At 46.7% G+C, this 25,228-nt stretch overlaps 1 protein-coding gene across 6 annotated transcripts in view; it reads left to right on the top strand.

Annotated features, from left to right (window-relative positions):
- Positions 1 to 25,228, top strand: part of Traf3 (TNF receptor associated factor 3) — a 118,944-nt gene that overhangs the window by 71,300 nt on the left and 22,416 nt on the right. For 5 of the 6 annotated variants that reach the window (XM_076849590.2, XM_076849593.2, XM_076849595.2 and 2 more), the window contains 4 exons: positions 15,358 to 15,613; positions 16,705 to 16,756; positions 19,167 to 19,271; positions 20,524 to 20,691. In XM_076849590.2, coding sequence (XP_076705705.1) covers positions 15,375 to 15,613; positions 16,705 to 16,756; positions 19,167 to 19,271; positions 20,524 to 20,691 — 564 coding nt within the window. In that variant the 5' untranslated portion in view covers positions 15,358 to 15,374. Of the gene's footprint in view, positions 1 to 13,343; positions 13,441 to 15,357; positions 15,614 to 16,704; positions 16,757 to 19,166; positions 19,272 to 20,523; positions 20,692 to 25,228 lie in introns of all 6 variants that reach the window. The other variant, XM_076849591.2, reaches the window with a different exon arrangement.

Below are 25,228 nucleotides of genomic sequence, written 5' to 3'. Positions count from 1 at the left end.
CCCAGACCTAGGATCCCAGTGTCTCTAAGCAGTGCTGTATGTAGGAGTCAATGTCTTTTTTTTTTTTTTTTGGATACTGAGGATTGAATTCCAGTACCTTGCCACTGACCCTGACCCTTTTTATATTTAGTTTGAGACGGGGCCTAGGGCTGGGGATATAGCTTAGTTGGTGGGGTGCTTGCCTTGCATGCACAAGGCCCTGGGTTCCATCCTAGCACCACAAAAAAACAAAACAACAACAAACAAACAAACAAACAAACAAAAAAAAAACCTTGAGACAGGGGCTCACTAATTGGCTGGGGCTGGCCTCAAACTTGGGATCTTCCTGCTTCAGGCTCCTGGGTTGCTGAGACCACAGTCTGGGCCCAATGATGCCCATTGCTGTGATGCTGGTGATTGTCTCCAGACTCTTTGGTGAACAACCAGCAGACAACACTTTTTAAGTGAAAATATGGCATGTGTTCATACTATTTTTATTTCAAATTTAAGAGTATTTTTTGCTTCTTGGATTTTATATTTGTCTTGTTTCTCTTATGCTAGAAGTCATGGTTCCTGATGATTTTGGCACCCTTACTCATTTGTTTAACCTGTAAAGTATTTGTGATTATTTTATAGCAGCAGTACCAATATATCACCAGCAATTGGATCACTGAAAATAGCCTAAGGTTTCTCTGCAGTTGTTCTTGTTCTTGGAGTAGATCCTTAGGGATGTGCTGCCAAAGTGTTGCTTTTTTAATCACTTGAACCACTTCTTCACTATGTCATCAGCTGGTTACACCGATACATTTATTTCATTTTAATCTTAATTTTAAGGAAGAGCTTTTTAATTTTGTTACAGGTTCACAAAACATGTTTTATGATTCCAAGTCAAAATAAAATTTTCATTTTATTTTATTTTCCATTCCTGACCTTTGGACCCTGTTTCCTCCCCCTCCTTAGGTAACTTTTTAGTTTTTACCTTTCCGTGTTCTGAGTGTGTGGTTCCCGTTCTTAGGAACGCATGTCCTGAGGAGGGCAAAAGACTGTCCAGCAAGACTGCTCAGAGAAGAGAAAAGGGTTTGCATCAGACCCTTAACAGCTCCTGTGTGTAAACGCAGTTAGAAACAGGGCAGTCTGCAAAAGAGATTGAAGAACAGAGACAAGGCAGTGTTTTCTGAAATTTCGTGCCTTCTAAATCTTCTAAACAACTTAGACACTGGAAGCCACTCTACTACGCCATGTTTTATGCTTTCCACTTCCACCTTCTAGTAAAGCTGACGCTCCCGAAGTGAGCATTGTTACGCCCTCAGCTTCCACTCACAGACCTTAGGCTCCAGCCCTGGGACAGGCCTAGCCTGGCCTGGAGAGGCTACCTGCTCCTGGAGGCTGTACACGGAGTTTGCCCTCACCCTGCTCCTCCTTCCTGTCCAGAGGGCAAGACTCTGGCCCCGGGTGTCTGCACTAGTCGAGTGGAAGCTTTTTAAAAAGCTCTGAGTCACACAAACCAAGGGGTATTGGCCACAGAAGGCCTCAGTCCCTCATGTGCCTGGTTCTTCTCGTGTCAGCCGGGCAGGCTGTTCTGCCCTCTCCCTTGCCCCTCTTCTCTCAGGTCTTTGGATAAGCAGTCATGCTGTTTGTTTGGATGAGTCTCGTCTCCTCTGTGTTCCCAGTGCCTTTGCTGGGTGCCCTCTCCCACAGTGGAGCAAGCAGTTGGCACCAGGTATGGTGAAAGGAGTCGGTGCGCTGAAATGCTCGCCTGCATCCTGCCCCCTGCAGCCTCGGCTTCGCTGGACACTTCTGAGCCCCCACTGCGCTTCACGTGGAGCTTGTTTTGACATGTGTGTTTCTCACCCTTGCTTGCTGGCAGGAGCCATTTCCTTTGTTTATCTGATGCTTCCCTTTTTTGGTTTTCCCCGGGCTTTCCAGTTCTTGGAACATCCTTGTCAGCAGATGTACTTTTGTTTCCAGTTTCTGAGCTCCAATTAAAATATGGCGCAACTTCAATCACAGAAGCAGGGAGCATGAGGCAAGCCATTAGAGTAAAGGAGTGGCAAGGAAGGAGGCCGAACCCCATCTACTGCTGCGTTTCCAAGTGTGACCTGGAGACTGAACTTCATGAAACCTTCCTCAGAAAATTAGAGCTTTCATTTAAATTAAAAAAAAAAAAAAAAAAAGCTTCAGAATAAAATAAATTCATGCCTGAAAATGCTGCATACAGTAAATCATCAATGGAGCAGTGCTGGTGCTCAGGGAGCTGCAGAGTCAGTTCCAGCACTAAGCAGCAGACCCGCCCTGGGGACCCCCACGGGGCTGCTCTCCAGGTGTTGGGGGGAGCTCTAGCCGTAGTACAGTGTAGTACGGTGCCCGTGTGTAACTTCCTCTCACGCTCCTTGCTTAGTGGATCTATTGTTGCTCTTCTGTAAATGTATGGGAACAAACATTGATCTCCTACTTTATCCCCAGTAAGGACAAGAAGGTGAGACTACGTGGCAGTGGCTTGGATGCCTGTCGTGCATGTGTCGTGACACACTTCTCAGAGGTGGTTGTGTTCAGTCACTGGGCATTGTAACCTTCAAGTTGCTTCCCTAAAGCATGCTGTCCAATGTTAGTTGATGTATCACTAAAAGTTGCCTCGAACACCATCTTTAATGCATTTGACTGAATTTGCATTAAGTTTTCTTCATTAACACAATAATTATAAATATTGTAGAATTTAACTAACTTATGATTACTTTAGGCTAAAAGTACAATTTAACTGTTTCTGAACTCAAGTATAAGCAAGTGAAATAAAGGCATTTGTGTTTAAATCAAGAAATCTAATCAGAGGTTTCCACAATCTCTGTTTTGAGAGGTTCCAAAGATTCAACTTGACTACTTCCTTTTTTAAAAATATATATTTGTTTAGTTGTAGTTGGACACAATACCTTTTTTAAAAAAAAAAATTTATTTTTATGTGGTGCTGAGGATTGAACCCAGCACCTCGCCTGTGCTAGGCGAGCGCTCTACCACTGAGCCACAACCCCAGCCCTTTTTTAAAAAAAATATTTTCTAGTTGTAGATGGACCAAATGCCTTTACGTTAGTTGTTTAGCACCGCTAAGGATCGAACCTAGTGCCTCACACATGCTGGGCAAGTGCTTTCCACCGAGCCCCAGCCCCAGCCCCAGCCTCTCTACTCAACTTCTTTGTGCTGCTTCTGGTTACTGGCCTGCAGGTGTAACACACATGGGATTCCCAGCCCTTCACAGCTGGGTGTGAACAACCAGATGCTAATCGCAGTTTAGAAATTACCAGCACAGATATTTTAGAAAAATTGAGCCTTTTAATTTTAGGAACTTTATCTTTATGGTGATTTTGGTTTGGAGACCTTTGAGCGCAGTTTTCCTCCTGGAACTCTACTTCTCGGCATTGTGAGGAGTGTGAGCTGGAGACTGAACTTCATGAAACCTTCCTCAGAAAATTAGAGATGACTGCTGCCCATGGTCCTGGCCAGCCTCTGCACCACCGGTCGGCAGAGCCCACATCATCAGGGCAGCTGTCCTCGTGCTTGTTTCTGCATTTGCTTTAAAGCATTATCCCCTCGGTCTTAGCTTTTCATGACTTGTACGTCTTCATTCCTCTCTAGCTTCATCTTTCCTATTTAAGTACTTAAAAGGAAGAACTGGGGATGTAGCTGGCCTAACAGGGGCAGGTACCTAGATTCCATCTCTAGCAAAAAAAAAAAAAAAAAGAAAGAAAAACATGAGAAGAAATCCAGAGGGCCTATCCTAACAGGACCAGCAGAACGGCAGGAGGTCTAGTATGCGACCCTTTCCTTTGCCATAGGGAGGGGTGGTTACCAGGCGGTGCGGGATGGAGAGGGTTTTATGTCTCATCCTTCTGACTCTTTCCATATGAACATTTTTACATTCTAAAAATTGAAATTAAAAATCACATAAAATTTACCATTTAAACTGCTTAAAACACATAGTTCAGTGGCTTTGTGTCCTCAGTATTCTGCACCCATCGCTACTCTCCAAGTCCAGAACACTCACTGGTCGCTCCCATCCCCTCAGGCCCTGCACCTGCACCCGGGGACTCTGTCTCTGTGGAGTTGCCTGTTGTGGACTTCCCATGCTGGTGGAGTCAGCTGGCACGCGACCTTCGTCTGACCTCTGTCACTTGGCATAGTAGGTTCAGGGTTCGTCCGTGTGGCAGCACGCGTCAAAACTTTATTCCTTCTTGTGGCTGGGTGCTGTTCTGATGCCTGGATGGACCACGTTCTGTTTTCCACTCACCGTCGGTGGGCCTTGGGGCTGAGTCTACTTTTCGGCTGTCATGAGTGGCGCTGCCATGAATATTGGTGTGCAGGGTTTTGTGTGAGCTATTTTCAGTTCTGTTGCAGGTACATGGAGGAGAGGGATTGCTGGATCCTGGGGTAACTAACTTTTTGAGGACCTGTCTGTTTTCCCTAATGGACACACTATTTTATGTTCCCTCCAACAGTGTAGAAAGTTCCCATTGCTCCATTCATTATCCTTGCTCAAACCTGCCATTTTCCATTGTTGTAAAGTTTAGTCATTCTGCTGGTACTAAAGTATTTATGGTGAGTTTTCGTAACAATAGTTATTTTGGGGGGGTGGGATACCAGGGATTGAACTGAGGGGTACTCCACCACTGAGCCACACCCCCAGCCCCCCTTTTTAAAAATTTTTATTTAGAGACGGTCTCACTGAGTTGCTTAGTGCCTCACCATTGATGAGGCTGGCTTTGAACTCACGATCCTCCTGAACCGCTGGGATTACAGGAGTGTGCCACCGCGCCCAGCCAACAATAGAATTTTAAATTGAGGTGAAATTCACATAATATAAAATCAGCCATTTTAAAGTTAACAGTTCACTGGCTCTCAGGGCTCACTTTTAAAATGTCTTCATTACCCCAAAAGGAAATCCTGTCCCCATTAAACAGTTGGTCACTTGGCTGTTCCCTCAAGTCTGCTTTCTACCTTCATGGATTTGTACCAAATGGGAGAGTCAGCCGTGGAGTGATCCTCAGTCCTTGTGTGTAATGCCCAAGAGCTGGGCAGCTGCCCTGGCCCAAGAGCACAGCGCAGCACAGCAGGGTGGAGCGACCTTGGGAACACGGTGTGCCTGCCCTCTGCAAGGAGTGGGAAGCGCCCCTGTGAGTGTGGAGAGGGAGAGGAGACTGGGGGTCCACTCAGGGGCCCTGGGAAGTCTGCCCGCCTTCCTGAGGTGGGTTTCTTCTATAGCCTACCCACACAAGCGGGGTGGACATGTGTCCTCTGGTGTGGCATGATGGGCGTTGAGTTCTGTGGGTCAGTTGCTGGTCAAGGGCTCCTTTGTCTGCTGACTCCCTTTCTTATTGCTACTTTCTCCCATTTCTGCTCTTTTCTAGGTAATCACCTGTGCTAACAGATGTACCTGTTCTATGTTTCTTTTTTTTTTTAATTATTTGTTCTTTTTAGATGTACATGACAGTAGGATGTATTTTGGCATATTATACGTACATGGAGTGTAACTATCAGGATCCTGTTCTTGTGGTTGTATATGATGTAGAATGACCCTGGTCATGTATTCAAATACAAGGCTAGGAAAGTTATGTTCAATTAATTTTACTGTCCTTCCCATTCCCACCTCCTTCCTTTCCTTCCCTCTGTCTAATTCAGCAGACTATCTATTCTTCCCCTCCCCACCCTCTTGAGTTGTGTGTTAGAATCCACATATCAGAGAGAACATTTGGTGTTTAATTTTGGGGGATTGGCTTATTTCACTTAGCATGATATTCTCCCATGCCATCCATTTACTAGGAAATGCAATAATTTCTTTCTTCTTTATGGCTGAGTAATATTCCATCGTGTATATATGCCACATTTGCTTTATCCAGTCATCTGTTGAAGGGCACCTCGGTTGGTTCCATAGCTTGGCTATTATGAATTGAGCTGATATCAACATTGATGTGGCTGTGTCACTATACTATACAGATTTCAAGTCCTTTGGGTATAAACCTAGGAGTGGGATGCCTGGGTCAAATGGTGGTTCCATTCCAAATTTTCTAAGGAATCTCCCTACTGCTTTCCATAGTGGTTCCACCAATTTGCAGTGCCACCAGCAATGTATGGGTGTGCCTTTTTCCCTACATTCTCACCAACATTTATTGTTACTTGTATTCTTTTTTTTTAGTTGTAGTTGGACACAATACTTTTATTGTATTTATTTATTTTTATGTGGTGCTGAGGATTGAACCCAGCGCCTCACTTGTGCTAGATGAGCGCTCTACTGCTGGGCCACAGCCCCAGCCTGTTACTTGTATTCTTTATCATTGCCATTCTGACTGGAGTGAGATAAAATCTCAGTGTAGTTTTAATTTGCATTTCTCTAATTGCTAGGAATGTCAAACATTTTTTCCTATATTTTTTACCATTCATATTTCTTCTATGAAGTGTCTGTTGAGTTCCATTGCCCATTAATTGATTGGGTTATTTGTGTTTTGGGTGTTAAGTTTTTGAGTTATTTGTGTAACCTTAGAGATGAATGCTCTATCTGTGGTAAAGATTTTCCCCTGTTCTTGGGCTCTGTTCACATTCTTTTTTTTTTTTTTTAATATTTTTTAGTTATACATGGATACCATATCTTTATTTTATTTTATTTATTTTTATGTGGTGCTGAGGATCTAGTGCCTCACACTTGCTAGACAAGCGCTCTACCACTGAGCCACAACCCCAGCCCTAAGATGAGTTTTGTGCAGGGTGAGATAAGGATTCAATATCATTCTGCTTTTATGGATTTCCAGTTTCCCCAGCACCATTTGTTGGAGAGGCTCTCTTTGTTCCAGTGTATGTTCACGGAGCCTTTGTCTGGTTGAGATAACTGTGTGTGTGGGCCTGTCTCTGTGTCTTCTCTTCTGAACCATTGGTCTTCCTGTCTGTTTCCGTGCCCTACCAGGCTGTTTTGGTCACTACAGCTCTGAGATGTCATTGAAGGTGTGGTATTGTGAAGCCTCCTGTATCACTTTTCTCACTCAGAATTGCTTTGGCTATTCTGGGCCTCTTCTTTTTCCAAATGAATTTCATGATCACTGCTTTTTCTATATATGTTTCTTATAAATAGAAACATAAAATATGTGACCTTTGGTGTCTGCTTCTTTTATTTGGCCTAAATAAAATAATTATGTTTTCAAAGTTTACCCACGTCAGTTACATGAACCGGAGCTTTTGTTCCTTTGTGAGGCTGCATGACATCCCTTCTTGTGGGTGGGCCATGTCTTGTTTATCCACTCATCCGTGGATGGTACTCTGGTTGCACCTTGTGGCTCTTGTCAGTAGTGCTGCTGTGGATAGGGTTGTCCACAAGTTTTTTTTTGTTTTGTTTTGTTTTTTTGAGTACCTTTTTCTTAAAAGTTCTGTTGGGTATATACTTTAGAAGTGGTACCTGTGAGTTTGGTATTATAAAATATATATTTGGGGGCTGGGACTATAGCACAGCGGTAGAGCACTTGCCTCGCATGTGTGAGGCACTGGAGTTGATCCTCAGCACTGCATAGAAATAAATAAAATAAAGGTCCATCAACTAAAAAATTATTTTTAATTAATATATATATTTAGTCTTCACCTTTGTTTCCTGGATTACCACTCCTGAGATTCTTGGAATCTTTGAAGTGACAGTGACTTTTTATTTGCTAATGAGTTGACTGATGGCTGGCGGTACTGGGACTGGTCACTAGAAAGCCCAGGTAGAATTAGAGAATTGGTCGTTCAGCTCTACCCCATCTTCCAGGAGGGCAGACGCCAGTGGCCAGAGAATCTAGTCAGTCATGCACATGTAGTGCAGCCTCCATGGAGGAAGTGGAGTGGGTCTCAGAAAGCGTCTGGGTTGCAGATTATGTGGGGGCTCCTAGAGGGTCATCCGCCCAGGGAGGCTGCAGGGGCTCCTTTTCCCTGCACACAGCTTGTGCATTCTGCGTTTCTTCTACTCAGTCTTCCCCCACTCCTACCCTAATACTGGGGATCAAACCCAGGGCCACACACATGGTAGGCAATTGCTCTACCACTTAACTAGGTCTGCAGCCCTTTTTAAAATTTTTATTTTGGGGCTAGGGTTGTGGCTCAGTGGTAAACTGCTTGCCTAGCATATGTGAGGCACTGGGTTCAATTTTCAGCACCATATATAAATAAATAAAGGTCTATCAACAACTAATGGAGGAGCTGGGGATGTGGCTCAAGCGGTAGCGCGCTCGCTTGGCATGAGTGCGGCCCGGGTTCGATCCTCAGCACCACATACAAACAAAGATGTTGTGTCCGCCGATAACTAAAAAATAAATATTAAAATTCTCTCTCTCTCTCTCTCTCTCTCTCTCTCTCTCTCTCTCTCCCTCCCCCTTTCTCTCTCTTTAAAAAAAAAAAAAACAACAACAACTAATGGAATGTTTTTTAAAAAAAAGTTTTTTTGACATAGGGTCTCACTAAGTTGCTGAGACTGGCCTGGAACTTTCGATCTTCCTGCCTCTGCCTCTGGAGTGGCTGTAATTACAGGCATGCACCACCACAACCAGCAACTCCTCCTCCTCCTCCTCGTCCTCTTCCTCCTCTTCTTCCTCTTCCTCCTCCTCTTCCTCCTTCCTCACCCCAGGATTAAACCCAGGGTGCTTCACCAGTGAGCCACACCCCCAGCCTTTTTATTTTTTATGTTGAGACAGGGTCTCACTAAATTGCTTAGGGTCTCACTAAGTTGCTGAGGCTGGCCTGGAACTTGCAATCCCCGCAGCCTCTGGAGTAGCTAGGATTACAGGGGTGCACCCCCACTCCCATACATAACTCCTATCTTTTATAATAAGCTAGTAAATGTAAGTAAGTGTTTCCCTGGGTTTTTGAATTCTTCTAGCCAATTAATTGAACCTAAAGAGAGGGTTGTGGGACTCTGTTTATAGCAGTCAGTCAGAAGCAGGGTTAAAACCACTTGGGCTTGTGCCTAGCATCCAAAGGTAGGGCAGTTGTGGCCATTGGTCCTGCACCTGTGGGATTCGATGCTGTCCCCAGGTAGAAGTATCAGAGTGGAGTTGGAGTCGAGGGTACCTTGCTGGTGTTGGCTACAGAGATGATGGCCTACTTGCTGGTGTGCAGAAGCCCCCCACCTTTGAATTTTATGTATTTTTGTAGGACTAGGGTTCAGACCCTGGGCCTCACCATGCATTCTACCACTAAGCCACATCTCCATCCCCACATCTTTGGGAGTCACAGAAGTTGTCCATATTGATTATTGTAGTGTGAGAGCAGAGGAGAAAAGATTGGTTTTATTCTCCACAGGTAGGCTGTCAGAGATTTGGAGCTCAAATGTGGGTGAGGGTGTGGGTTAGCAGACACTCACCTTCTGCTGACGGACATGTGTTGCTGCCTTTGCCCTAGGAGAGCATTTTGGAACTTGCTTCTGAAACTAGCCAATTGCACGACCTGGCCACCAGTATCCCTCTACCTCCCAAGATGTAGACACAGCCCAGGACAGGGGGCATGTTCTTGTGAAGGGCAGGAGAATAGGCGGAAGTTGGTTATTTAAGTCTGCTAGCAGGAGAGCTGAGAACATAAAGTTGGGGTGTTTGTCTGCCTTCAGTAAGATTGGTGGGGGGCTGAGGAAGCAGCATGTGGCAGGTGCCGACTCAAGTGGGCGCTGGGCTCTGGGCTCATTTTGTCCTCACACTACATGTACTTCACATGTATTGCACACAGTTTATTTTATACATAGCTCCTAACACATTTTTCTTGAAAGGCAAGAGAACCATATTCCCGTCCTCCCAGAGAGAGGCAGTATGCATTGTTGTGTAGTGGAGCTCCTCAGAGCCCCACACCCCAGAGAAAGATGAGGCAGGTGTCTAAGCAGCTCTGGCAGTGACCAGCAGCTCAGCCCATTAGCACCTGGGGCTCCCCTTGAGTGCATGCTGTTCCTTCCCATTGATTGGTTTTGGAATCCTTGTCAAAAGTTGATTGTGGCTATAAATGTCAGGATTAATTTCTGAACTTGGAGTTTGTTCGATGGTCTACACGTGTGTGTCTCTTTGTGCCAATACCACAGTGTCCTGATGCTTAGCTTTGTTGTAAATTTTAAAGTCAGGAAGTGGTATACACCTATAATATCAGCTCCTTGATGTATGATTATAATTTCAGTATATATGTCTTCTTCTCTATCCATTCCTGGATATTTTATTCTTTTGGATAGTATTTAAAATGGATTGTTTGCTTGATTTCATTTTCACGTTGTCCGTTGCTATTATATAATTGCTATTAATTTTTATATATTGTTGTATTCTATATTCTTGCTAAATAAGTTTGTTCTAGGTTTTGGTCAGTTCCTTAGGATTTTCTGTTTCATATAAGATCATATCATCTGAAACTAGGAATTGTTTTATTTCTTCCTTTCCAGTGTGGATGCTTTTTGTTTCTTCTTGCCTAAGTGATGAAAAACGTAGTGAAAAAAGACTTTGAGATGAGGAGCCAGCCCCAACTGTGACAGACTCCTAACCCCAGTTCATAGGGAGAGCCATCTTTTACTTGTATGGTGCGGAAGAGTTTGAGGGGATTCTGCATGTGTTATCCTAGTGATGTCTGATAATTCTGTGAGGGTAGTGAAAAAGTGAGGCTCAGAGGATAAGTGCTGTGCCAGACAGAAGTGACAGTAGGCCACCTTCCCACCCAGACCTGCTCATAGCCAGCTGCCCTGTCTGGCTGGCTCCCCAATGTGGACCAAATCCTGCCCTGGCACCACTCAACCCACCTGGGTCTTATCTGCAATCATGTCATCTTCCCAAGAAACCCCAATCCCAAGCCACGGGAGGTGGTGCACACCCGTAAACCCAGCAACTCAGAAGGCTGTGTCAGGAGGATTGCTACTTCCAGGCCAGACTTGGCAACTTAGCAAAGCTCTATCTCAAAGTGAAAAGGGCCTGGGATGAAAGCTCAGTGGGAGAGCTCGCCTGGGTTCAATCCCCAGTACCAAAGTAAACCCCAGGTCCCATCCATAGCCACCTGCTGGTGGGTGTTGCTGACATCTTCCTCTTCCTCTGCTGGAATTGGAAAATTGGAATTAGGCCATCAGCCCAACTTGGGAACTCCCAGGATGCTCCAAAGCAGAGGTGGGGGCTTCCTCTTTTGAAGAGACACCCTGTGTGTCTGGTACAGTGCTCGCACTCAGTTGTTGACCTTGGAGGGCCCCTCCTCTCCACCCACCCTCCCCATCCCCTCGAAGCTCTCTGAGGACAGGTTCAGTTTCCTTCCTCCCTGTGTCCCCCGACACAGCAGGCACAGAGGTGTATACATTGCTGCCCCCATAGTAGGCATTGAAATGAGGGCAGTGGTTGTGGCCAACCTCTGCAGAGTCCTGACCTGACGAGGGCCTGCTTGTGGGTGCCCTGGAGCACTGTCCTGCTCCCAGGGCTTTTTGGGTGAGCATGCACCCGAGGACCCTGTGCTTAGCAGTGTGGAGCACAGCACTTCCCAGAAATGTGGTGAGGCCAAGGTCAAGTGGGGGCTCCAACTAGTGTTCAGTCATTCCCTGGCTGGTGGAGGAAATAAATACCCTTTGGCCCATCCTGTTCAAAGACAGGTTAGCAGTGAATCTGGTATCTTAAAACACACGTCAGCGTGTCTCCGGCAGCTCTGTTGCTGTGTGCTTACCCAAATGAGCAGACCTGTGTTCAGGAAGGCTTACCTCAGGACGGTCCTCCCCAGACCACACCAGGAACAGCCAGCTTGGCCTGAGCAGAGCTGGGCGTCCATCATGGTGAGCCGTACCTCAGCAGTTGGAGCACCTCTCCTCACTCGGCCTCCCCTGCTTCTCACCCTCTCCACCCTGCCCCTAGTAGCTCACCTTGGCTCAGGGAGCTGGAGCCTGAACCATGGCTCTTAAAGTCGGCATTCTGAGGAACACAGTCAGGATGTTGTCCGGCTCCAAAAGTGGCGCTGGTGCTGAGTGGGGCAGGGCTCCCTTGATATGGTGTGGACTCAGGCTTTTATTTGTTTTTGTCTCCTTAGCTTTGAATATATTGCCACTGGAGACTCAGTTTGTGTTTTGGGGGAGAAATGTAGCTAGGCAGTTGTTAGCTTCTCAATTACAAAAGCTGTTAATTCACGTGGTGTGTCATCTTGTATAACCAGTATTTTCTCATGTAGGAAAATCTCTTACACTATTTGCATGTGAAAAATAACATTGAAATATGTAGCAAAACCCAGAAGACAACCATCATGAGTGCAATGTGATTTCAACAAAAAGCAATTTATAAGCCAGGTGCAGGTCACACACCTGTAATCCCCACTGTTCAGAAGACTGAGCCAAGAGAATCACAAGTCCAGGCCAGCCTGGGCAATTTTTATTTTTTAAATAAATATTTTTTACCTGTCAATGGACCTTTATTTTATTTATTTATATGCAGTGCTGAAAATCGAACCCAGTGTCTCACACATGCTAGACAGGTGCCCTACCACTGAGCCAAACCCAGCCCAAGCCTGGGCGATTCATCAATGCCCTGTCAGAGGCCAGGGCTGGGAAGCTGAAGTATCTGAGGGGCAGGGAGTGGGAAGCAGGTTGGGCCCGGCCAACCCTTTCATTGGATGCAGTTAGCCCTGGATTCTTTCTTCACTTAGTTAGGAAAGATTAGCAGGCATCCAAATGGACGGGATTCTGGTTGCAAGCAGAGTCACTGACCCTTTGAGGTCATCTCGAAAACTTCTTTTGTTTTCACAAGTCCCCAGATTTCACACTGGTGCCCTCACTTTTCCATAACCACATTGTATTTTATTAAAGCTAACCTAGGTGTGGCCTCACCACCACATCATGAATCTGTCAGGTGTTGTGCTGTTGGCAGTGGTTTGATCCCTCCCCAGCCATAAAACATTCATTCTCTGAGCCTCAGAAAGAGGCAGCAAGAAGCAGTGCAAGAACAGAGCTCAGAGGAGCGGGAGGAGCTGGCTCTGCTCCCTTTCGAATCCCTGTGTCTGCCCTGCTGGTCCGAGGGGTACAGTGGCCCCTCTGAGTCTCTCCCTGAAGAGAGGAGGTTTGGGCCTGGGGTGGACGCCCAGGATCTTGTGAGGAAAATTTGTCACATGTGTGGTACTGTGGCACACATCTGTAATCCCAGTGCCTATAGGCTGAGCAGGAGGATCACAAGTTTGAAGCCAGTGTCAGCAGCTTAGTAAGACCCTGTCTCAAAAGTCAATACTAGGGATGTAGCTTAGTAGCACTCCTGGGTGCACTCTCTAGTACCAAAACAAACAAAAAAGAATTTGGTGTTTGGTGTACACACACACACACAAACACACACTGGGGATTGAGCCCCGGGGTGCTCTACCACTGACCTGCATTCCCTGTCCTTTTTATTTTGAGACAGGGTTTCCTTAATTTGCTGAGGTCCTTGATAAATTGCTGAGGCTGACCTTGAACTTGGAATCCTCCTGCCTCAGCCTCCCAAGCCACTGGGATTACAGGTATGCACCACCTCACCTGCCAGGGAACCGATTCATTTTGAAAGACACTTCATTGGTCAACAGCTACGTTACCCTGTTATGGAAAAGGATGGAGGAGGATTGGGCTGGGAGAGTGAATCTCAGTGCAAAGGCTCCATCAGGCATCTGGGTCTGGATCTCCCCCTGGGGCCTGCATGCCTAGTCCACATGTGATCGCCAGTCCCCTTGTGGCCTCCCTTCCTTACTGAGGCATGTGGATGAGTAGGGCTGGCTGGGCCCAGAGGCAGGAAGGACACATATGCCCATGAGCTAGAGCTGCCCAACAGAAGCCCGGTAAACAAATGTTGCAAGAATCTGGGCAGAAACTTCCCTCAGAAAGTTTGTGAAGCACAGATCTATCTCAACACTGTTATCTACACTCATTGTATAATATCCAGAAAATTAGAAAAAACAGCCTTTATACCACCATCTGGAAACATTTAAAATGTGCTTTAGATAAATGTATCAGCAAATATTCAGAATGATTAGTTTATTCATATTTATTCTTTTTGGGGGGGGGTGGGTACCAGGGATTAAACTCAGGCGCCACTGAGCCACACCCCCAGCCCTATTTTGTATTTTATTTAGACAGAGTCTTACTGAGTTGCTTAGCACTTCACTTTTGCTGAGTCTGGCTTTGAACTTTCGATCCTCCTGCCTCAGCCTCCCATACCGCTGCCATCACACCCAGCTAGGCTCATATTCATTAATGCATAGTATAATTGTCATTTAAGCTAATGTTTCCTTAGGAACTTTATGCAGCTGCTTTGTGATAATTTTTGTTTACTTGACCTCACAGTTTCAGTGGACAGAGACTTTGTGCCTCATTTTTAGTAGTGCTTACTTTACCAGTGCATGGACTTGCAGGTGGGAGGCAGTCATCCTTGCCGAGAAACTTTGAGCCAGGTGCAGTAGGAGAGCCTGCCCAGAGTCACAGGAGACCCCATCCAATTCAGCGTCCCATCTGCCAGCCCTGTTGCTAGACATCTTAGTATCTGCCAGACCCTTGGCCTCATGTGCAAAGGGCCCCCTGCCATGTACACCTCTCAGCCTTGGTGTGAAAATGCCTTGCAACCTGGGGGCAGAGCACAGCAAGCACACCCAGCAGTTAAGCGGGCTGAAGCAGGAGGAGCTGAAGCAAGTGTGCAAGTTCAAGGCCAGCATCTTCAACTTAGACCCTGTCCCCAAATATAAAAAAAATAGAAAGATCTGGGGATGGAGCTGTAGTAAAGCACCCTAGAGTTCAGTACTTAGTACCACAAAAAAGAAAAGAAAAAGGAAGAGCCCCGCAGAGGGGCCTACCCAGCGCTCAGCAATGCAGCGTGCTTAGGGTGATTCAGGACTTGGTAAAGCCACAGTTGGGGGCAGAAGCAGAGCTTGAGGGCTAGTGGGCACGAGGTGGGGCTTCACTTTATAAGGAGTGTTGCTGGACTTCTGGAAGCACATCAGTCCTGGCCAGCAGTGCGTGGAGATGCGTCATACTGTTCTGGCCTGGGCTTGACTGCAGTGTCATCATGGTGTGACAGAGACACCTGGAATCATGCTGTAAAGTTAACCATGACTGACAGTGGCTACTGCTTTGACCTAAATATTGGAAAAATGCATAGGATTTGAAATATGACATAACAGAGTACTGTGTACATTTTAAAGTACCTTGAAAATATAGTTTCCCCGGTACACCCCTAGGGAGTATTTTTGGTGGTAGTACTGGTGGTATTCAGATAGAAATACCATCACAGAAAGAAGCCATTTAGTCGCGTCCCATTCGCAGCCTGTAGGGACAGGCAGAAGGGATCGCAGGGGTCTCTCGGGCACTTTTGCTTTTCCAGAGCTGTTTGCTCCTTCCCTGCCTGGGGTGACAGGGTGGCGCTCTCCTGATCTATTGTCTTTTCCTGGCAGAATTTCTCTTTCCTAAAATGGAGTCGAGTAAAAAGATGGACTCTGTGGGCGCACTGCAGACCAACCCCCCACTGAAGCTGCAGCCCGACCGCAGTGGGTCTGTGCTGGTCCCCGAGCAAGGAGGCTATAAGGAGAAGTTTGTGAAGGCCGTGGAGGACAAGTACAAGTGTGAGAAGTGCCGCCTGGTGCTGTGCAACCCCAGGCAGACCGAGTGTGGGCACCGGTTCTGCGAAAGCTGCATGGCCACCCTGCTGAGGTGGGTCCCCAAGTACCACGCCTTGCCAGCAGCCTGCTGTGCCTGTCCCTGCTCTTCCACCTCTCCTTCCTTCCATTTCATTTCTCTCGAAAGTAAAAGTCAACCTTGACGGCTTCAAGCCCAGAGGCAGTGAATGAGAGTCTCTGCCCAGCTTGTGAGTCCTTTGGGGAAAGTCCGTGGGATCCCATGCCTGAGTCTCTGAGGTCACCCTGTACCTGCCCCACCTGCCCTGCATCCTCCCCAGTTCCATCCTGTGAAGCCTCCCTTGGTGATGTTGGCCACTCTGTCCACAAAACCATGGTGTCCTCACCTCTGTGGCAGTTGTGTTTGAGGCACTCAGTGTTCTGTGGGCAGACAGGCACCAGCAAGTGTGTGTACAGGTGCTCTACTGTGCATGCTGGAGGGAGGTAGAGTCAGCATTCGGTACAGGCAGAGCCTTGCCCAGATGTGCTTGCTCCCAGCCCCAGGGAGCCCAGCAGCCAGACTATCTCCCCACCACCAGCTGTCACCCGTCCTGTCTTACTCCTGTGGTCTTGCCCACCTAACCTAGGTAGCCAGCCTGGCTTTGTCCAACCTGGGGGCAAGGCAAAAGCAATGGCACCACAGGCTCAGCACTGATGTCCACCAGCCGGGGGCCCAGGGCCCAATTGCACCTCAGGCCCAGAAGAGGCCTGTAGCAAACAGGGAGGGCAGCTCCCCTCCAGCTGGCACTGGCCTTTCAACATGCAGCAGAGAAGGTTCACTGTGGAGCAAGAACTGGCTGGTGTCGGGGCAGGAGCACCCAGCCTCCCGCAGCAGCACGTTTGCCTTCCCGTAGGACATGGCGCTTTTATGTGCTTCAAGAGGGGCTTTCCAAGGGAATTGAACTAAGCTGTTGTACTTAATAGCTTCCTTTTGAAAAATTACCATTTAAAAAATAATTCCGCCCTTCTCTCCAGAGGCTTCATGTTTAAACCAGATTGCCCGTGGCATCCTGATGCTCTGCCTATTGCCCAAGCTGGCACCTGACCAGAAAGGGGGTGGGTCCTGGTGTCCAGGGAGCCCAGTGAGAAAGGGACTCTGCTCTAACGTCACTATTGTGTTTCCTCCAGTTCCTCGAGTCCAAAATGTACAGCGTGTCAAGAAAGCATCATTAAAGACAAGGTATTCTTGGGCTGTGAATGAACTGTTTTGTCAGGAGTTTTAAGCTGGGTACCTCTCCACATGGTCTGCATTTGGTACGCTGGAGGCTCTGGAGCTCAGTTGCATCCCGGGTTGAACAGGTGGTGCAGCAGGCTTTGAGGCCCAGCACCATGTAAGCACCTGGGCAGAGGAGGGGGATCAGATCCCTGGGTGTCCCCTGTGAGGCACTTTGACCTCTGCGCCCATCTTGCTGTAACAGCAAAGTGTCACCTGCTAAGACCCCAGAGGTTTATGAGTAGTCAGGGAGTTGGTGTGAGTGAGTGCTGTCGAGGGCCATCTGTGGTCTGCCCCTGCAGTCGTCAGTTGATGCTCAGCCCTTAGGCTAGATGGTACCTTCAGATGTGCACTAGTGTGAGGGGTTCCTTTGAATTTATTCTCTGTCCTCTTCCCAGGCAGTGTCCATGCCAGCCAGAGCCCATGGATGTCCCTGCCCACTTAGGGTGCAAGGGGCCACCTAGCTCACCTACTGGCTCACCCACCGGCTTCCCGCTGGGGCCTAAGGCAGTCATCCACGCCCTGCTAAGCCCTGCCAAGCCCTGCCAAGCCCTGCCGGGCACACTTGTGGTTTAAAAGGACTCATTCTTAAAGCACTTAAAGATCAATAAAAATGTATGTGGTTCCAATATTTTGATTAATGAACCTAACAGGTTTTTAATGTAAGTCATTAAATTGTACAGTAAGATTCCTGCTCTGGGTTTTGCTGTCTTAAGCACTTGCAGAAGTTGAACTTGTCAGTCAGGGCAGTCTAGGTAAATGTAAAGTGTGAGGCTACTGGCAGCAGATGCCTCTGGTCTGCTGGGGACAGGGCACTCATTGGAACCTGCTCTGGAAGGCTTGGAAAAGAAACTGGCTCACCACCACCCCATGCCCTTTCTTAGCATTGCCCTGCTAAAGACTTAGGTCAGTGATCACAAGAACGGCAGTTGCTCGACCTGGTAACCGTGAAGGTGCTCACACACCCCTGACAATTGGAATCACAGGTTAAGGGGGCTGTTGGTCTCTTTTGTTATTCAGAATGATGATCTTTATTTTTCAGTGACATTGATAGCTAAGGACAGATTACTAGTTTTGCTGAAGAATCATTAATAAGACAGAGTAAAGCCATAAGTCCTCATGGTCAGAGCAGAGCCAGTGGGGCCCCGGGGGACCTGGAGCACCCAGCAGTCCCCACATGGTATGGGCCTTCAGGCTTCTTACCTGGAAAAGGGACCTTGGAGTCAGTGATCTCAGACCTTTTTAGCGCGCAGACTCTGACTTGGCTACTCTGGTTGTTTTCAATCAGTACTTTTTTGTTAATAGCTTAGACTCCAACAACTTAGGGAACTTAGTGGCATAGAAAAATAGCTGTTTTGATGACTTTTGTACCTTAATTCGTGACCTTTTTAAAAATCATGTTTATGAGGGATTAGATTGTCTCCAAATCAGTTTTTTCAAGCTGCTAAATCTGCTCTTGGCCTGGGGGCTGGGAAAGGTCTGTTGAGTGCCTGTTTCCCTCCTTCAAACCTGGGATCGACAGAGGGGAGTTTCTCAGGGTCTTTCTGAGGATGAGACACTGTGGACTGTTAGAGGGAGAGCATTTGTTTTCTAGGGGAAAATAAAATTAAAGCCAAGCAGGTTTTTATTTTCAAAGAAATATTCCATTATTAATGGACCTTTGTGCTATGTATTTAAAAGCTTCATTTTGGGATAAATATGAATTATAAGCAGCATAAACCCAGGAAAAGAAACCAAAATAAATGTTTTACAAATCATTCTAAAATATGGTCCCATGCAGTAATTGGCCTGGTTTCCTAGCAAGCAACCTATGCGCTAGCCTGTGCACGGGGTCCTTTGTTAGGAGGTGCACCCCACAGATCGCGGCCTGCGCTTGGGCCTGCCCAGCCCTCCACAACTAAAGTTATGTCAAAAGTTCTCAACTGTCTGAAAATAAAAGATGAAAGGGAGAATGGTGGGTGCTTCAGAGTGACCTTGAACAGTTCAATGTAATTCCTTTTCTTTGGGCTCATCTATTAGAAGATAGTTGTCATGGGCGTGGGACTTGAACCCTGTTTCTTGCTGGTACAGCTCTTTCATTCCACTTTTAGAAATTAAGAGCGTCCTTTGTACTTTCTGAGGTCTACTTTCAGAGTTGCTGTCATGAGGTTTCTTTAAAATATTTTTAGTGTGACGGATCTTTATTTTACTCATTTATTTATATGCGGTGCTGAGAATTGAACCCAGTGCCTCACACATGTGAGGCAAGTGCTCTACCACTGAGCCACAACCCCAGCCCCTCTCATGAGTTTTTAAGAGTGGTTTGCCTTGTCCAAAACAGTAGCATGTGGAGATTCAGAAATATTAATCCTCTAAAATAACCATCTTTCATTTTTAGGTGTTTAAAGACAATTGCTGCAAGAGAGAGATCCTAGCCCTTCAGATCTACTGTCGGAACGAGAGCAGAGGATGTGCAGAGCAGTTAACCCTGGGTCAGCTGCTGGTAGGTGCCTGTGGCACCAGACAGTTTCCTGCTGAGGAATTCAGGTCCCTCTCTGCAATCCCAGTGACTCAAGAAGCTGAGGCAGGAGGATCCAGTTTCAAAGCCAGCCTCAGGGACTTATTGAGACCCTAAGTAACTTAGCAAGACCCTGTCTCTAAATAAAATATAAAAAGGGGTGGGAATGTGGTTCAGTGGTAGAGCTCCCCGGGTTCAGTTGCCAGTAGCAAAAAATAAATAAATAAAAGTTGTAAATCACTGTCTTGGGGAGGATAGAAGAAAGGTGGATGATGATGATCAGGAGTGATATGGGCGGACTGGAGCTGTGGTTCAGTGGTAGAGCACTTGCCTGGCATATGTGAGAAGATTTACTGGCAACTAAAAAATATTTTTTAAAAAAAAGCATAATATATGCGTGGATGAAAATGTTCCAATACTTTGTACCGTAAACATGTATTAAAACACACAGTCTCTAGGAAAATGGTCTGACCTCTGGGGCATACAGTGTTATTTTTATGATACCATTGGTAGAGTTGTTGGCATGCCTACCTTAATTAGAATAGAGAGAAACCTGAAAGCCTGAGTTGGATTTTTTTTTTTTTTTTTTTTGATGGTACCAGAAATTAAACCCATGGGTGCTCTACCACTGAGCTCTGTCCTCTCCCTTTTATTTTTTATTTTGAGACTGAGTCTTTCTAAAGATGGTAAGGCTGGCCTCAAACTTGGAATCCTCCTGCCCTAGCAGGATGATTTAGGTTGGATTTTAATTTTGCAAGGCACATGAAACCTTTTTTCATAATGAAATTCCACATGGATTTTTTTTTTTTTTTTTTACTTTTTTTAAGTTGTAGGTGGACACAATACCTTTATTTTGTTTGTTTATTTTATGTAATGCTGAGGATCCAGCCCAATGCCTCACACGTGCTAGGCAAGTGCTCTATCATTGAGCTACAACACCAGCCCTCCATGTTCTTTTTAAAATTAGTATCCTGTTTCATCCTGGGAGGATGTTTGAATTGAAATAAAGGGAAGTTCTTAGCTGGTACCCAACCATCTCTGTCTGGGAGGAAGCGTCAACTCTCTTCCACAGCATGTGGAGGAACCCTGAGCACAGTGAGTGCCTCCACTAACCCTGAAGAGCCGAAGGTGCTTTCTGTGGGTTTTCATTGCATAGAGGTTAGAATCTGCATTTCAGACTGATTTTTTTTTTTTTTTTTTTTGCCAGTTAAGAATTTTTGAGTGGTTTGTCCTACAGGTGCATCTAAAAAATGACTGCCAGTTTGAGGAACTTCCCTGTGTCCGTGCCGACTGTAAAGAAAAAGTCTTGAGAAAAGACCTGCGCGATCACGTGGAAAAGGCATGTAAATACCGTGAGGCCACGTGTAATCACTGCAAAAGCCAAGTCCCAATGGTCACACTGCAGGTGCGTGAAGACTGTAAAGAGTGTTACCCAGCTTAAAACTTGGGACAAAATGATTCATTCACAGCCCAGCATTGCTGCTTTCTCCCTGCTGTACGTTCAGACTCACCCCCTGCAGAATGCTTTCTAAATGACGATTCTGATGGCCTTAGAGAGCGAGGAGGACTAGATAGCACTTTTCATCTAACTTTATTTCAGAGTAAAGCTATATTTGTTTTGCCTATTTTGATTTATATATTTAACATTTTTATTGCCTTGATTGAATATCATTGGGGTGTCAAAAATATGAAGAATGATTGTTCAAAAACAATAGAATTTGTAACGTGTCTTAGAGAAAGGCCTCAAAATTGTGATGGGGTGCTCATCTTTTCACAGCTGCATGACATTAACCATTCCTCACGGCAGGCTGGTTTGTCCTGCAGTGCTGAAGCTCAGCTGTCTGCTTTGGAGAGAGGAGAATTTAAAATGTTTTCCTGCTCTGGTTCTTTTTGGCATGATTCTGTACTGTGTGCTGGCATCATGTCACTTCTGTATAAATTAAAGAGAAAGGAGAGCTGTTGAGTGGGGAGGATAGACTTTAAATCTGTCCATTCACTGAGCAAAGGCTTGCTGTGTGCCCATGGTTTGCCAGGGCCCTTCCAAGAGACAGTGCATCCTCAGGCAGCTCACCCTCTTGTTTGAAGAGATAATAATACACAACTGTGAAGGCAGCTTACCTGGAGTAAGGCCAGGGATGGCGAGGGATGGCTTCCCAGGCAGTTGGGTGGTTTGTGTAGAGAGGCCTGCTTGGGAGGACTGGGGTCTGAATCTGAGATGGCATGTGGGTTTCAGGAACTGCATGGAACACCAGGATGAGGGAAAGGCACAGGGTTGCCTTGAGCTGGGGAGGCAGGTGTGCAGGCAGTAGGGGCACAGTGGTACTGCAGTATGTCTTGAAGGTGGGGCAGTAGGATCAGCCAATGGCTTAGCTGAGTTTGGGGCAAGGATGAGGCCAGCCCTTGTGGCAGGATCAGCTAGTGGACTGGGGTGTCCCTTGACTGCCGTGCAATAGAGGTAATAGGCTTGGGGGCAGAGCAGTGGAGGGAAGTGATCCAGGCTGCAGATTTGTGATTGGTGCTCCTTGCGGCTGTGGCACTGTGAGTAGAGAGTAGGGCCAAAGTTCACAGAGGCCTGGGCACACCTTCCAGATTGTCAACGAGGGGTGGTCATCAGCAGAGGAGTAGACTTAAAGAAGGATAGAGTGGCATCCCCAAGGCAGAGGAAGCCGTGGCCAGGGCATGAGGGCCCCCAGAGAGCTTGTTGTGTGAATATTCTGGAGCACTCAATAACTATAATGTAGAGAAAGCTTTCTTGCCCTAGATTTTTCCCTATAAAATGAAATGTGTCCTGCTTTACGATCTGTGTGTAATTTACCTCCTGTCACCATCCTGGGCCTTGGCCTCTCCTGCACTGGGAATTCTTTTTCTCTTATGGGATACCATAGATTTCCCAGTTACTGAGAATGTTTAGGCAAGTTGGGAAATAGCAGTATTACTTGTAAGCGAGCAGTTCCTCCAAGAGTGACCTTCCAGTGAGTGAGACGTACCTAATGAATAGCACCTCAGGCCTTACACTTGTTAATATATTGCTATTGAAGTTACACTTGGCTTCTTGCAAAAATCAATTATTTGGAACATAGAATCCAGCAATTAATTTTTGTTTGAGAAGGAATTGTAGAGCCTGTCAGTTAAACACCAAATATGTTACTGAGTGGGCATAGACAAGGCGAAGTCAGCTGCTAAGATCTGGCATGGCATCCGGGCACAGTGGCCCATGCCTGTAATTCCAGTGGCTCAAGAGGCAGAGGCAGGAGGATCACACGATCAAAGCCAGCCTCAGTAACTTAGTGAGGCCCTAAGCAACTCAACAAGACCCTGTCTGTAAATATAAATACAGAAATAGGTGGGGGTGAGATGTGGCTCAGTGGTAAGTGCCCCTGGGCTCAATCCCCGATTCCATGGAGGGCCTGTCGGGCCCACACCTTGTGTTCCTCCCTCGGGTCATAAGTGAGAATAATTGGTAGTCTTTCTCCTGGATGCGCTCTGGGAGGGAGATGGCCAAGGACACTCTTTGGTTCCCCTAGCGAGGGTAGCACCATGACTATAATTGACAGGGAGGGAGGGCTTCAGTGAGCAGCGGCATGTGTTTTGACCTGGCACTTGAATTCATCAGCCACAGACAGGGTGCTCAGGCGTGGAGCGATTGTTAGCATGATTGGGGCCTGAATTATGTGAAGAGGTGACAAAGGTCTTAGTACTCTCTTGTGATGGAAGGTCTGGGCGTGCTGTTTCAGCAGCATGGGTCCTAGAGTCCATCTCCAAGTCTGCCATGCTTCCCCCGAGCCAGTAAAGGTTCTGAGGAGCCCATGTGTTCAAGGTCACTACCGGTGCCCGCCCTTCCTGCACTTGGGCAATACTGTGCACAGGAACTTTTTCACACGCCTAGGAAGGTGCTGGGACTTGCCCTGGGCCTCCTCTCCCTTCAGTGGCCTGACTGGATTCCTAGATCCTTTGGTCTTTCCACTCTAACACTCTTAATCTCATCCTCTAACACATTTAATCTCATCCTCTCAGGCCTTAAGTCTATTTTTAAAAAGAGCAGCCATCTAATGTATGCAGACAGAAAGCCTCGGCCATCCTATTTCCTGTTTTTGTTTGTTTTGAAGTAATCCTAGAGACTGAACCCAGGGGCACTCTGTCACTGAGAAGTAACCTCAGCCCTTTATTTTGAGATAGGGTCTTGCTAAATTGCCTTAAATTTATAGTCCTCCTGCCTCGGCCTCCTGAGTCACTAAGATTACAGGCACGTGCCACCACACCTGGCTCTGTTTCCTTTTTGTGGTGTGTAACATATATCAAATGTTGGCCCAGTATGCAGCAGTAAAGCATTGAAGCTCTGGATCATTGCAGTGTTCTGAGGTTTTCTGTTCTGGGATAGGGTATCAGCTATTTCCAAGGTTTTTTTTTTATTATTTTTTTTTAGTTGTAGTTGGATACAGTACCTTTATTTTTATTTGTTTTTATTTTTATGTGGTGCTGAGGATTGAACCCAGTGCCTTGAACATGCTAGGCGAGCGCACTACTACTGAGCCACAACCTCAGCCCCCTATTTCCAAGTTTTATTTGCCTTTTTATGTGTGTGTGTGGTACTGGGGATCGAACCCAGGGCTTTGTGCATGCGAGGCAGGCATTGTACCAACTAAGCTATATCCTCAGCCCTTTATTTGCCATATTTAATCAGCACGATTTAAAGTGTCAGAAAAATTGTTTTCTCTTATTCTAGAAATTATTATGTGTCTTTAAACAGCTCAATTAATATAATATGTGGAAAGTCAGGATTGTAAAGACCTCGTTGTGTGGAAAAATAAATATATTCTGGTGGCAGTTTGTGCAAGGCCACTTTGGAAAGCAGCTGGCAGTGCCCTTCCTCGGTACACAGACAGGATTGTTGCATACGCACACCAGGAAGTGTGGCCAGCTGTGACCAGAGCAGCAGAATCCGGTAGCAGCCTGAGCCCCCGCTAGAGGATGAGAGCACCTCAGTGTGGGATCCCTGCAGTGTGTGACAAGGCAGTGAAAACGTGTCACAGCTTCATCATAGAGCCGTGCAGCATGCGACGAGATAGTGGACATAAGGGACCTGCAAACTCTGTGCAGTTTGTGGGTCAGTCACAGAAGCAGGACACAGCCCACCACATGGGACTCCTGTCCAGAGTTCCATTTTAATAAGATTCAAAAACAGTCAAACACTCTGCAGGCTTCAAGGCCCAGGATCAGGAGCAGAATAGCCTATACCTCATGGGTTTTCCCCCTCTGCACTGTAGGCCCACCATGCATGCTCAGAGGGCCAAGAGCCTTAGAAACACATCTGAGTCTGGTGCTTGGCCCAGGCCTTCCTCAGAGGAGCAGAGCCTCCTAGGTCCAGGCACATACTTCCCTTGTGTGGGCCACTTCCTTGGCTCTGACACACTGAGGCTGGGTCAGGTGCCCTCCCCATTCATGCACCTAAATAACAGCAGCACTTTGAGGCCAAAGGAGGCCTCCCACAGACCTGTGAGGACCACAGAGCCCAGGGCTGCTGCGGAAACTCTGCCTGGGCTCCTTGCTCAACAGTGTTGTTTAGAGGACACTTCCATCTCTGGCTCTGCTTTTGTTGTGCATTGGGTTTGGTATCCTCAGCAGAGTCCTGCCCTTCCTGTGCCTAGGGCAGGTGCTCTGGCAGGCGTCCAGCAAGTATCCTGGCATCAGATTTAACAAGCACCGTCATTCAGTCTCTGCAGAGCTGCAGTGTGCACCAGTCAGAGAAAGGCAAAGCTGGAATTGACCATCTCTCCCACACACTGAGGGAAATCTGTGTGATATTTCAGAACAGTAGCTTAGAACCCAGGATGTGATGCCATGTCCACATGTCTGAGAAACATCATGTCCAGACCCCAAGCTGAGGCCTGGGGCGGGTGCTGAATAGGGTGCATGAGCAGGCACCACTTGTGGAGCTGCATGAG

This window comes from Callospermophilus lateralis, chromosome 3 (genome assembly GCF_048772815.1).
Source record: "Callospermophilus lateralis isolate mCalLat2 chromosome 3, mCalLat2.hap1, whole genome shotgun sequence".
Lineage (NCBI taxonomy): Eukaryota > Metazoa > Chordata > Mammalia > Rodentia > Sciuridae > Callospermophilus > Callospermophilus lateralis.
Note: the sequence above shows the minus strand (reverse complement) of the source record. Positions and strands in the feature narration are given on the sequence as shown.